The sequence below is a fragment of the Hyperoodon ampullatus genome (genome assembly GCF_949752795.1).
Source record: "Hyperoodon ampullatus genome assembly, chromosome: 6".
NCBI lineage: Eukaryota > Metazoa > Chordata > Mammalia > Artiodactyla > Ziphiidae > Hyperoodon > Hyperoodon ampullatus.
This window is the reverse complement of record NC_136919.1, coordinates 36406646-36420803: the sequence shown is the minus strand read 5'-3', so window position 1 is coordinate 36420803 and position 14158 is coordinate 36406646. Positions and strand designations below refer to the sequence as shown.

The window sequence follows — 14158 nt, the reverse complement described above, 5'->3', positions numbered from 1 at the left end:
GTATAGTTGTTCTACTGTTGTGTGTTAATTTCTGCTGTATAACAAAGTGAATCAGCTATACATATACATATACATATATCCCCATATCTAAGGATGTTCTTTGGAGCGTCGTTTGTGGTACTATAAATCTGGTAATAGCACAAATAGTTAAATAAATCATACTACTTCTATAGACATAGTTGCCATTATCAATTAGATCTTTATTTAGTGCTATGCAGAGATATTTAAGATTTTATACATATCCACACTTTTTTTTTAGTGTAATTCTTTGGGTATTAAAACCTGACCTGAATGGATATGAGGTTCTTTATAATCTTTGACTATCCCACTTAGTGTGAGCATCCATATGTCTTATTGCAGTAATCTGAATGTATTTAATTATAGGAACTGCCCTAGAACACACAGGGTGGATAGGGTTATTTGAAATACACAGCATATACACTTTATTTAAATTCAAAAATCTGAAAAGCCCTGAGACATCTATTGCTCCAAGGGTTTTAGATAATGTGTTTGTGTTAACTAAAAGGAAAAAAAAAAAGGCAAATTGTAAAATAGTATGTGTCATATTCCAGTTTTTAGGTTAAAATAATGTTAGTGTATGAATAGGAAAAAATAGTTCAGAATATATTCCCCACATTTAACAGTGACTATCTGAGGTTATAGTGATGTCTTTAATTCTCTTGTAAGCGAAATTAACTCAATATGAGTTTGAGTAAGAGGAATAATATCAAAATTGTGGAGAGGGTGGAACTTGCCCCGACTCTAAAGTAATGTTTGTCATACCTCAGATACTTTGGTGATGACCTGGAGGATCTCAGTTCCTACAACTAAACACTGAGTCCTTGTGAAAGGTGAACTTGAGTTTTAGATTCCTTTTGAATTTTCAGAACTTTTGGTTACATCCCTTCTTGTTTCTGAATAGACACGTTTGGGGGGCAAAGGCCTCTTTTGGATTGTCACTTTCACGGGGCTCAGTTTCCAGGGTTGAGGGTAAAGGCACAGGGTTCACCTTTCTGTGCCGTTAACAGCAGGATTCAGGCACCATACTGTTGCTAAATCTTTGCCCATATTTTGCTAACTTTGGTAGGCTGAAAAAGTTAGTGGTTGGTTATATCTGCACTTTTATGTACATTTCTTTTCATAAAGTTTGAACATGTTTGATGATCGCTTATTTAAAGTATAGATGTTGGTCAGAAGGACGCAGCCGTGTTACATTGATCCTCCTCCTTTGCCTCTTCCTTGGCTATGCTTGACCTGTTTGACAAAGACCCCTGTGTGATGTTTGGTGCCCTTTCTTTCCATTCCCACGTTCCCATCATAAACAATTTTACTGTGTTGAGGATGTTATCTTTTCCTTTCTAGTGAGGAAGAGTAGAAAGTGTTAGATGTTATGCTGGGGATACATAGGAAGCACCCAAATGGTTGTATGAAAAATGAAAAGGACCAGATATCACTTGGTTTTTTTTTAAGCCCTTGGCACAGATTTTGCAGGTCAGTTTGTTATGAAGAATTTAACTTTCGGCCTTCTTCCACAGGACAGTTCTTCTAAGTTTCTGTAGCTAAAATCTGTAGGCAGTTTCCACTGCCTAAGATCTGTAAGGCGCTGGGGCAGAGACTCCTTACCTGTAACTTCCATGGATGTTGTGGATTGAATCCACTGTTCCTAAGAGCTCCTTTTATAGTAGCATTCAACTATTAGCAAGTAGAAGCATTTGGTCTGATAATCTCCGAGTCAGCCTTCCTGCCTTTCCTCCCTTCCTTCCCTTATTATTAATTTTAAAAGCTAAACTCAAGACTTTATTTGGATTTCATCAGTTTTTCCATTAATGTCCTCTTTCTGTTCTGGGATCCAGTCCAGGCCACCACACTGCATTTAGATGTCCTGTCTCCCCAGACTCCTCTAGTCTGTGACAATTTCATAGTCTTTCTTGTTGTTGTTGTTTTTTTCTTCACGATCTTGAGAGTCTTGAGCAATACTGGCCAGGTAGCCTGTAGAATGTATTTTAACTTGGTGTTTTTGTTGGTTTTTTGTTTTACTCATGAGTAGATGAGGGTTATGAGTTTTTGGAAGGAATACCACAGAGGTGAAATTCGCCTTTCTTGTCATGTTAGTGATCCTGATACCACATGGCATCGCTTGGTTAAAACAGTATTTATCAGGTTTCGCCACTGTAAAGTTAACATTTTCCTTTTTCCCTCTTCTGTTCTTTGGAAGCAAGTCACTAAATCTAGTCTACCCTCAAGGGGTGGGTAGAGACACAAATTAAGCTCTACCTCCTGTAGGGGGAGGTATCTACATAATTATTTGGAATTCTGTAAGAAAGACTTGTCTCTTTTCCCCAGTGCATTTAATCATTCAGTCATTTATTTATATCATGGAGTCATGTAAATTTATTTTATACTTTGGGTTAGAATCCAATACTATGTTATTTATTTTGTTCCTCAAATTTGTGCAAGCCTTGGCCATAATGGAGCTCTTTCAGGGTGGTTCCTGCATCCCTTTGACTTATCAGGGCCTGTTTCCTTTCTGGCCCTACAGGATGCTTCAGGTTCATCTTGTTTTTTCCCTGCCCCAGCCCTAGAATCAGCCATTTCCCCCAAGAGTCTGGCTCATTTTACTGGAGAATGGTGTTTAAATACCCAAGATCCGGGTGCTGGGTGTGCTTGTTGCTACTAGGTTGTGCCAGGTTGTGACTGCTTCTAGGCTCCCTCTGGAGATACATATCTATATCTATATGTATATATATATCTCTTCCTGTAAAAAATTATTATGGAAATTTCCAGCATATACAGAAGTTCAAATTCTCAGTATCTATCACATAGCTCGAACAGTTATCAGCTAGTGACCAATCTTGGTTTCACTTATACGGCCCCTCCCCATTCTCACCCCAGCACCCCCAATTATTTATTTATTTTAAAATGAGGACCTGAATGAGGCCATGACTTTAGTTTGAAATAATTCTGAAATAATTGTATATATTTAAGGTGTACAATGTGATAATTTGATACACATATACATAATGAAATGATTACTTCAGTCAAGCTGATTAAGATGTATTTTTCTCACAGTTGCCTTTTTTTGTGTGAGAACATCTGAAATTTACTGTCTTAGCAGATTTCCAGTACACCCCTGATTATTTGATGTAAATCTAAGTAACTGTTATTTCACCTGTAGATATTTTAGTTTTTATCTCTGAAAAAAAGGACTCCTTTAAGTAAATTTTTTTGTTTTTTATTTTTTATTTTTTTATTTTTATTTATTTATTTATTTTTGCGGTATGCGGGCCTCTCACTGCTGTGGCCTCTCCCGTTGCAGAGCACAGGCTCTGGACGCGCAGGCTCAGCAGCCATGGCTCACGGGCCCAGCCGCTCCGCGGCATGTGGGATCTTCCCGGACCGGGAGACGAACCCGCATCCCCTGCATCTGCAGGCGGACTCTCAACCACTGCGCCACCAGGGAAGCCCCTGTTTTTTATTTTTAAATTTTAAAATTAAGGTATAATAGATACAGTAGAAAGTATGAAAGGATAGAGCTTGTGAATTTTTATAAATGTATATAGCTGTGTAATCATCACTCAGATTGAGATGTAGGACATTTCCAGCTCCTTAGAATGCTCCCTAATCACTTAGGGATAATTTTTGTAAGAACCTCTAAAAAGCAAACATAACCACAATACCATTGTAACACCTAAAAAATTAACAATAATTTAAAAAAATCAAGTATCCAGTCATTTGCCCTTGGTAGGTTCCCCTTTCACCTCAGCACTCTCCCCTCCCCTGCAATGTATTGATTGAAGAGACAGAAGCTCTGAGTGTGTTAGTTGCTTGTTCCGTAGTTGCCTGGGTTTTGCTGAGAGCATCCCTTTGGTGTTAATATGTTTCTCAGTGGCTTTCTTGGTGGAAATTTGTCTCTCACATTCTGGTTGGCTAATTCCAACAGTAATGGGCAGTGATTCTGTCTTTGAAGAAATTTCATCAGTAAGATGGTTTCACCAAAGATATAATATTATCCCTGGTATCTGATTAAAGTTCTCCTGCATGGCTCTGCTAGCTAGGTCTAGACGATTTCTTCAAAACTTTTGTATCTTTTTGGGTATCCACATCCTTTAGAAAAACTGAATAACCTTGTAAATAGGAGAGAAATTTGTTGTCCATGTCTTTGTTTTCCTCTCTTCTATAGGTTAAATGACCAGGACAGTTGTAAGACAGTATAATTAGCTAGTAAACCTTTTTAGTGTTGTTTCATTGCTGTGTCAAAATCATCTGCATACAGGGCTAGCTATGGTTAAAGTTCTGGCTGAAGGATCTGCAATATAGAAAAAAGAATTAAGCTATAAAAGTGATTAGTCTTAGTTCTGTTTGATTTGCTAAGTTATCCTTTTCTCTTTTTATATTGTAGATCAGCTTGAACGAGTCTTTTTACGACTTGGCCATGCTGAAACAGATGAACAATTACAGAATATTATATCTAAATTCCTTCCTCCTGTTTTGCTCAAGCTGTCCAGCACCCAAGAAGGTGTACGTAAAAAGGTAAGCATGCTGGGACAGTTGGGGGAATTAAATAGTGAATAAATGGATGTATTTTATGAAGTGAGTTTCCTGTTCCCATTATTGAAATCTAGCTTCATGATCCCAATTAAGCTTTTCAAAATGGACAGTAAGTCTAGGACCAGCTTCCATGATTTAAAAGTACCTTTTGTATGCTTAGCACAGCTGCATTTAGCTCCAGCTGTATACTTGGCATCAGTACTGGATGACATAATTGAGATAATTATTCTGGAATGTATGGAGGTCTGATTTAAAATCTATGCCCTTGAGTCCAATATGAAAGTCAGGTGGTAATGGGTCAAAAACATTCTTTAATCATTGGCTGACTGTGAATATGGCCTTAATTAAAAGTAAGCAAAAAAAAAGTTTTTAAAAGCAAGATACTGTTATACAGCTCCTGTTTTAGAATTTTTTGAAGAACTATTAGTAAAAGCTGGGTAACTGTCACATCGAGATTTTCTTTCTTAACCTAATGTTCTACATGGAACACTTGGACGCTTCACCTTTAAAATAATTCATTTGTCTTCTTGTGTATTTATACTAGACCTTTGGGTTTTTGAGCTATCATCAGGTTTCAGTCCTTGAGCCACTGTAATTGATTGGCAGTGACCTTCCCAGAGGTCTGCCCTGAGAGGGATTCTGAGGCCTGATTTGAGTTCAGTGGAGAAAGAGTATCTTTAAGAATGTCTGTTATGTTTACAGTAAGGAATAGGGCATTCTTGTCATGTATTTGACACGCCTGTTGTTAATACTGCTTTGCTAAGATAGATAACGTGTTTGATCACGTCATTCTCCTATTTAAAACTCTTCTATGGCCTTTTCTTACCCTAAGAATAACTAGGTATAAAAGGCCTTCATGTGTTGGTTTCTGTTTCCTTATTTAGCTTCATCAGTCTCATCATTTATTTGGCAAATATTTACTGGGTACCTTCTATATGCCAGGTGTTAGGGATACGTTGGTGAAGGAAAGAAACGTCTACTTGGGGAGATGAGTATTAAACAATAAGGCAAAGAGTATAGAGTTAAAATGGCAATAAATGCTAAGATGACAAAGGATTGTATGAAAGAATATATTTGGGGACTTGATTTAAATTAAGTATAGGGTGTAACGGAGGTGTGTAGGAAGTAGCCAGGCATAGAGATGGGGAGACCACTAAAGGCAGAGAAGGCCCTGTGTAGGGATTCTGAGCTGGAACTGAGTGTAAAACCTTCAGGGACCTGAAGAAGCCCACAGAGATGCACCCTGTGCACCAGAGGAAGAGTGATAGGAGTTCAGGCATGGGGATTCCAGCGGCAGCCATTTGAAAGGGTATTGGTGGTAGTGACATAATCATTCTGGCTGTGGGGTGGAGAAAGACTTGCAGTGGAGAAAAGGAGAGTAAACAGAAGGAAGTTTTTGCATTAGTCCAGGCTTCTAGGCTGAGTATTTTCAATAGGGTTGGTTTTTTTTTTTTTAACTTATTTACTTAGGAGTTTTATGTTTCCTTGTATTTTATCTTTTGTAGAAAATCATTCATCTCTAACCATCTACTTTATATGTTCAGTTGTATATTATTCACGTCTATCATACAATTATTCTTAATGTTCTGTTACCATTCAAGTGGAGAAATTCCATTCTTGTTTCTAATTTTTTTGTTACTACCAAAGGTTTGCTTTTTTTTTTTTTTTTTTTTTTTTGTGGTACGCGGGCCTCTCACTGTTGTGGCCTCTCCCGTTGCGGAGCACAGGCTCCGGATGCGCAGGCTCAGCAGCCATGGCTCACGGGCCCAGCCGCTCCGCGGCATATGGGATCCTCCCAGACCGGGGCACGAACCCGTATCCCCTGCATCGGCAGGCGGGCTCTCAACCACTGCGCCACCAGGGAGGCCCAGGTTTGCTTTTTTTAATGGGCCAATTTAAAAGGAAAAAGAGCTTTTATATTAATTTTTTCAAGTGTATTTTTCTTCTATTTTTATTCAAATTATTCCTTTTTTGTTTTCCTTTGATATGTTTTTCTCACATAAGATTTCAGTTTGTAAAGTACGTGATGGTAAAGGTCATTATGTGCCAGGAAAAATGCTAATCATTTAAATACTCACAAGATTATGTGAGGTGTAGGTGTTATTTCCATTTTATAGATGAAGCTGAGGCTTGGAATGATTAAGTGACTTCATTAAGGTCAGATAACAGAAAAACAGAACGGAAAACGACCTCAGTTTCCGGATTTCTCTTTGATTACTATTTTGGTTATACCCCATAGTTCCACTGGTGAGCAGTATTAGGTTATTTTATTTTTGACCTAATAATTAGTTTATAAGAACATTGTTTTTGGTTTCAAAATAGTGTAAAATTTGTCTGTTTTTACTGCATTCTGATTTGAAGCCACAGTGAGCAAATGTTCTAGTCTTTTAAAGCGTATTATTTCTGATGTTCATAAAAGCTATTCATAAGATTAAAAAAATATTTCCTCTTGGTGGAATATGGAGCTCAGTGTGTGGATAGGCCACTCAACACTGTGCTCTCATTTCTCAAGAAACCTGTCTTCCAGTCCTGTTGTAAATTAATAGTGAATTACAATCTCCTGCTGCTATTGTAGTTTTTCTGATTTTCCTTTTAGTTTTAATAGATTCACCTTGATGAGTTTTTTTTTAAGTGTCCTTATTTTTATTTTTTTAACATCTTTCTTGGAGTATAATTGCTTTACAGTGGTGTGTTAGTTGCTGCTGTATAACAAAGTGAATCAGCTATATGCATACATATATCTGCATATCCCCTCCCTCTTGCGCTTCCTTGATGTGTTTTGATGCACAAGTTTAAGATCTTGTGTTTCTTAGTAATTTGTATTGTATTACATACTTTTCTTATCTTTCAAATCTCATTTAAGATTTCTTTCCCCAATACCTCTATCATCTAAGACTAGTATTGTAGCCAGTGTTTTCCTTTGGTGTAAGTTAGATTGAGGAATCTTTGCCCCAGCCAGCAATCTTAACCTTATTTACTTTAGCTACATATCTTCATCAATGTAATTGAGATGTCACTTTTTTTTTGAGGTTTGGATTGAGGGCATGTACATCAGTTGTTCCGGTTATTAACCTTTCTCATCACTTGATCTGTTCTCATTCTCTCCATCTCTCCCTCTTCTCCCTTCTCTCCTCTTCCCGCCACACATTTTCTGTTTAAGAGTTTGATAACCTATATTCTGTTTTAATATAATGATTAATCAAGCAATTCTATCCACATTCTTAACATTTCAGTCATTAATTTGTATCTAAGTAAACAAGATGTTTTACTCAGTTACCATCAAGTAAAGTATTTTGTCTTGTTCAGATTTCTTCCTTCTCCCCTTACCCTTATATTTCTTACTAGAAATAGTAATTATCTTCTTATTTCTTTTTTCTTCTTTTTTAATTTATATTTATTTTTCATGTTGTCCTTTATTTATCTATTTATTTTTTAAACATCTTTATTGTAGTATAATTGCTTTACAATGGTGTGTTAGTTTCTGCTTTATAACAAAGTGAATCAGCTATACATTTACGTATATCCCCATATTTCTTATTATTTCTTACTAGGTTGTTCCCTAGAAATTTTCCTTTGATTTTCTTCTCATATTCCAAATAATGCTGACTTTGATCTATTGGTGAATTTTTCTAACCTTTTTACAAAAAGCTTGAAGGAAATATATGAAAATGTGTTTACTTTGATGAGTCGTACAGATGATCTTTAAAAACAACTTTGAATCCCATGGAATATTATGCAACTACTACAAAGAATGATTTAGGTCTAAATTAAGAAGCTTATATATTTTTAATTGGAAACAAAGCGGACTCTGTGCTAACGTGAATGATATATAGCTCATTTTTGTAAAAAGTAAACAAGTAAAATCTAAAGATATAGCTAGTGGGAATCAGCAGCATAGCACAGAGAGATCAGCTCAGTGCTTTGTGATGACCTAGAGGGGTGGGATAGGGAGGATGGGAGGGAGGCTTAAGAGGGAGGGGATATGGGGACATATGTATGCATGTGGCTGATTCACTTTGTTGTACAGCAGAAACTAACACAGTATTGTGAAGCAATTATACTCCAATAAAGATCTATTAAAAAAAATAAAGATGTAAATATGTTTGTAGAAGTTTTTGTGGATACAGAGAAAGATGTGAAGATGAACACCAAAGTATTAATACTGGTGTCTTCGAGTGGCTATGAATGGACTAGGGAAAATGGATAATTATGATTTTTCACTTAATTTATTGTAATAAATGTGTTTTTCTATTATAATTTGAAAAAGCAAGAAAATAGAATAAAGAAAGATATAATCATTGTGAACTTATGTATTTAATTTATATTGTAAAATACTAATTTTGTTTGCTTTTTTTACATATCAGATTTCTCTTGGTAAAGGGGTTTTGTTGTTAAGTAAGTTTGAAAACTTCTGGAATAAGGGAAAATAGATCTAACAGCTGAGACACCTGTTTACATTCTAAGCAGTATGCTAGACTCTGACATATCCTTCCATTTAATCCTCATAATAGCCTGTGAAATGTTATCATTTGATTTCTGCAAATGGGGGAAAGTGATTCAGAAAATGATAATAGTACAAAGCATTAAACGCCTATGGGGGCATTGTCTCAGTTCATTACAACTCATTTAACAACTCTGTGGGGTATAGGTGCTCATGTTATTCCCATTTTATCTAGGAAGAAACTGAGGCTCAGAGAAGTTAAATAACTTGCTTTGTGTCACATGACTAACAAGGGACTTTACACATGAGAGAGAATTCCAAGACTAAATGATTTCTGCCAGGCTTTGCCTTCACATGATGGCAAACACGTTCATTCTTTAGCTTATGTATGAAAGTGAATTCAGTACATGAGGGGTCAGTGAATGAAAGTTGAGGATAAAAAGAATGTCTGAAAGCAATAACATAATTTTGCCTGCATGTTATTTTGACTCCCAGTAGTAGAGGCTTGATGTGTGTTTCCCTTTTATTTGTTTTGAGGTATAGATACTCGGTCAGACTTTTATTTACTTTGAAGTATAGATACTCGGTCAGACTTTTATTTACTTTGAAATATAGCTACCTGTTCAGACTTTCATGATTTGTACAGTCCTGTACTCATACTAATACCTCTTGCAGATAGAACCAATATGATAATTGGAGTTTTGGTTATTATATAATGGTTAATAAAACACAAATCTAGAATGCAGTTACAATTATTAGACCTTTTTTTACCGTATAAAATAAGACTGTCATGTGAAAGCAGAGTATTTTTTAATAAAAGCTTAAAATTTTGTAGTCAGTGACACTAGGGATTAATCTAGTATTGACTTTCAGTTCTGTAATTTTAGGGCTCCTGACTGTCAGTTTCATAATGTTTGTTAGGCTTAAGCAGGATACCTGTAAAGTAGCAGCTGATAATGTGTGGATAAATTGGGTGAAAGAGAAATAAGTTTTATTATTTATTTATTTATTTTTTGGCTGCCCCGTGTGGCTTGTGGGATCTTAGTTCTCCGACCAGGTATCGGCCACATGGCAGTGAAAGCGCCGAGTCTTAACCACTGGACTGCCAGGGAATTCCCAAGAGAAATAAGTTTTAGACTTCTACTGACATATCACTATTTTAAGGAAAATGAGATATGTTATGTAGAATTCTCTTTTACAGCGAACCTTGTATATTCTGACTTCTTAGAATAGGTAAAAATTAAGAACTGACCACTGCTGGTGGGAGTGTAAATTAGTATAACCACTTTAGAAAACTGTTTGGAAATATTCTAAGGCTTATCATATGTATACTTCATGACCAAGCATTTCCAGTTCTGGGTTTGTATACAACAGAAGTGTGTATACCTGTGCACCAGAAGACATAGCTAAGAACGTTCATAGCATTATTCGTAATGGTCCAAACTGGAAATAATCTTATATCTATCATGATATAGGAGAATGGATAAATTGTGTTTTTTTCCTACTAGAGCAGTGAAAGTAAACAACAACATGGATAAATCTCAGATATAATATAGAATGAAGAACACACGAGTTCATCCTATTTGTTCCATTTATATAAATTTAAATATGGTGTTAGAAGTCAGGAAGAGGGGTTAGTGAGTGGGGTGCAGGGCCTTTGTACTTCTGGTGGTTACAAAGGTGTGTTTACTTTGTGAAAATTTATTAAGCCATACATTCTCAATTTTGCACTTCAGCTATATGTTATACTTCAATTAAAAAGTTTACTAATGAGTAAATGAATATAAATGAATGAGTAATAAGGGGAACTGATAGGGACAAAATACTATATACCCGAGGCTGGTAATTCTGTAGGCTTACTGACAGGGGTTAACTGTTGTCAGTTTAGCTGGGGGAAGGACTGGTTCAGCGGATTTCTTAATTTTTATGGGTTTATAGAGGATTGCAGGCAGTGGATAACCAAATTTAGGAAATGAGTCAATATTTAAGGTGATAATATTGCTAGAAGAAAATTAAGTAGTTAATCTACTTAAAATTTTAAAAATTGTCATAAAAAAGAAAGTATGTCATTGTGGGCATGATTGTCTACCACCATCAATAATGATTTTCCATAGGATCCTTCTAGGAATCGGCCTAGCTTAGAGCATCAGAAGAGGGCTGTTTCCTTTAGCCTGGCTCCTCCTGATTTTTTCCCCTGTCATCCAGCTGAATCACAGGTCTGGACAGGCAGGAGGTTGGGTGAGGTATGTGTGGTAATGCAAGTTTCTAGGTCTTTGTAATGTATGAGGGCTCCCAAGGGTGTCTCACAGTGACAGACACTTTAGCTGAATTAAGCTCAGCTGTCAGTGTCTGATAAGGTTAAAAATATGGATTCTGGAGTCAGATCTTCACTATGCCACTTGCTGGCTCGTAACCTTGGACAAGTTAACTTCACTTCCGGAGCCTCTGCTTCCTCACGGGTAAAGTGGGAATGACAATAGCATCTCTCCAGTTGTCGTGAGAATCAGATGAGATAAGGAATGCAAAGAGCTGTCCTGCGTGGAAACTGCTCAGTAAATGTCCGCTATTTTACGATTATTCTTAGCACTCATTTAACAAATATTGATTTTTAGATTTGTTGTTATTTTTTAAATTCACTTATTTCATGATTGCTGTAGATAACTTTGAACTTTTGCTGTTGCTGTGAACATCCCTACAGCTCTCCTTAATACTTGCTTTGAAGCTAGAGCTCAAATTTCAGAAGTGATGGAGAATAGTGTAAGCCTGGCCCTCTGGAATAGTCACTTTAAATTCTTGAGTCTTTAGGTGAGGCTTTCGAAAAATCTTATACCTCAATGCTCCTTTCTTAGCAAGATAATCCCACTTTTATTGTAAGCTAGGGGTCATTTGACTGTAAACCTCTGCAGCTTCCTTTCCACCCATGGGTATTGTTGACTTGTTGACCTCTATTTCTGTCTTTTCCCACTTAAAGGAGAGGAAGCTTGATATTACTTACTTAAAACTTTTTAGTAGAATCAGATGATCTTCAAAATAAAGTAAAAAATTTTCAGCATTTTACCCAAATCCTTTTGTAATCTAGGTCCTGCTTTTATCTCTTACCACTCTGTGTTTCAGTCAGATGCAGTGCACCATGTTCTTTTAGACCTCTTATACCGTCTGATAACTGATCTTCTGCTTGGAATTTCATCTGCTCTTTGGGACTTAGTTTCCTGTCAGTTCCTCCCAGAAGTCCTCCTTGATCTTAGTAGATACTTTTTCTTCCTGAAACTCTCAGTACCTTGTATATTTCTCTTGCTGTAGTGTTCATGTTGTATTTTAGTTAGTTTGGGCTGCTATAACAGTATACCACAGACTGGATGACATAAACAGCATTTGTTTCTCGCAGTGTTGGAGGCTGGAAGTCCGAGATCAGAGTGCCAGCATGGTCAGGCTCTTCGTCGGGAACTTTTCATGGTGTATGGAGGGCTGTCTTCTTGCTTTATCCTCAGACGGCAGACAGGAAGAACTCTGATACCTTCATCCCCTTAGAAGGGCACCCATCCCATCGTGCCCGCCCCCCGCCCCCCGACCTCCTCCAAACCTGTTTACCTCCCAAAGCCGTCACAGTGGGGTTTAGGGCTTTAAAGCGTGAATTTTGGGAGACACAGACATTCAGTCTGTAGCATGGTGTGTTGCTATCGTTTGTTCACAGGTCTTCTGGGAGACTGTGCCTCAGTGTAGGCCCATCTGGAATCTCAAGTTTAATTAACTAAAGGACATTGTAAAAATAAATTCACTGCTAAAAATCTGGTGCATGGATTCTTGGGGATAGCATTTTGGAACAAGATTCTAATATTGTATACTCCCTTTCTGGGATGTCAAATTTACCTCCTTTAAGAGAACAAAGTAGCTACTATTCATTAAAATAAGTAATATCTGAGAAATGAATTCATTTTTAAGATATGATCAATAATGTCAGTTCATATCTTCCTGTATTTTAGGTAATGGAACTATTGGTCCATCTCAATAAGCGTATAAAAAGCCGCCCCAAGATACAGCTCCCAGTAGAGACACTCTTGGTTCAGTACCAGGACCCTGCTGCAGTTTCCTTTGTCACAGTGAGTGTTATCTTGGAATATTTTCTGACTTACAGTAAGTTTTCTTTCATAACATTTATTAGATGTCGTCAGTATATTGGCCAGCCTAGAATTTCACCTTAGACTAAATGAAACGTGAGGTGTTTTTCTTCAAAAGGACACACTGTTTTTCCACTGAGTATTGATCTGGCGGAAATGGTAGGAACAGGATAATGTATGGCCGTTTACACAGGGCAAAGGAATGTTGGTGTAATGACTTGTCAGGTATGTTGATTTACAAAAGAATGATTGATTCTTAGTAAAAGATTATGAGAGGTCAGTCTGAATTAGAAAGAGGTTATTTTAGTAATTGACCAGTTGGGAAATGGCAGCCTTGGGTTTAACATGGGGTCTCCTCTTAGCTTGAAAGGATTAATGTAACAAACTGGGAGAGCTGATACTGATGTGTAGTATGTAGGTTTAGGTAGGTCAAATGATTACTTTTTTCTTTTCAGTGAAAAGTAATTGCACATATGTGTACTTTATTTTCTCCCCAGCTTTATTGAGGCATAACTGACAAATAGAATTGTCTATATTTAAAGTGTACAATGTGATGATTTGATATACGTATAAGTGCTTTAGACTAGATCATACTCTCTCATATGAAGCCCATCTTAAAAGTAAGCATTTTGAGTAAGTGGGGCTGGAGTTCTTCCTGAGATATACTAGTTGGTCAAGCTGTAATAAACAGGTGATAAACATGAGGAAGGAGGATTCAATTTCTTTGTTATAACAAAGCTGCCTAGGTTATTAGTCATGTGTTTTTGTTGAAATTCTAGAGTATTTCTTTCATACTTACTTGACTTTCTCTTGTTGCATTAGAATTTTACTATAATTTATGTTAAGATGGGCTATCCTCGCCTACCAGTGGAAAAACAATGTGAGCTGGCTCCTACACTTCTTACTGCCATGGAAGGGAAGCCTCAGCCCCAGCAGGACAGGTATGCTTTCCTCAGTTACCTTATTGCCCACCAGTGAGAGTCAACAGCTGCCATTCAAAAATAGATCCACACATTTGGTTTCACTTGGGCAAATACAAAGGCTTGAGTTGAGC

General features: G+C 36.9%; 1 protein-coding gene across 2 annotated transcripts in view; it reads left to right on the top strand.

Annotated features, from left to right (window-relative positions):
- ECPAS (Ecm29 proteasome adaptor and scaffold) overlaps nucleotides 1-14158 on the top strand; it is a gene marked incomplete at its 5' end in the record, with an annotated part of 100175 nt that overhangs the window by 22562 nt on the left and 63455 nt on the right. For both annotated transcript variants that reach the window (XM_079706385.1, XM_079706384.1), the window contains 3 exons: nucleotides 4400-4530; nucleotides 12970-13086; nucleotides 13927-14045. In XM_079706385.1, coding sequence (XP_079562511.1) covers nucleotides 4400-4530; nucleotides 12970-13086; nucleotides 13927-14045 — 367 coding nt within the window. The remainder of the gene's footprint in view (nucleotides 1-4399; nucleotides 4531-12969; nucleotides 13087-13926; nucleotides 14046-14158) is intronic.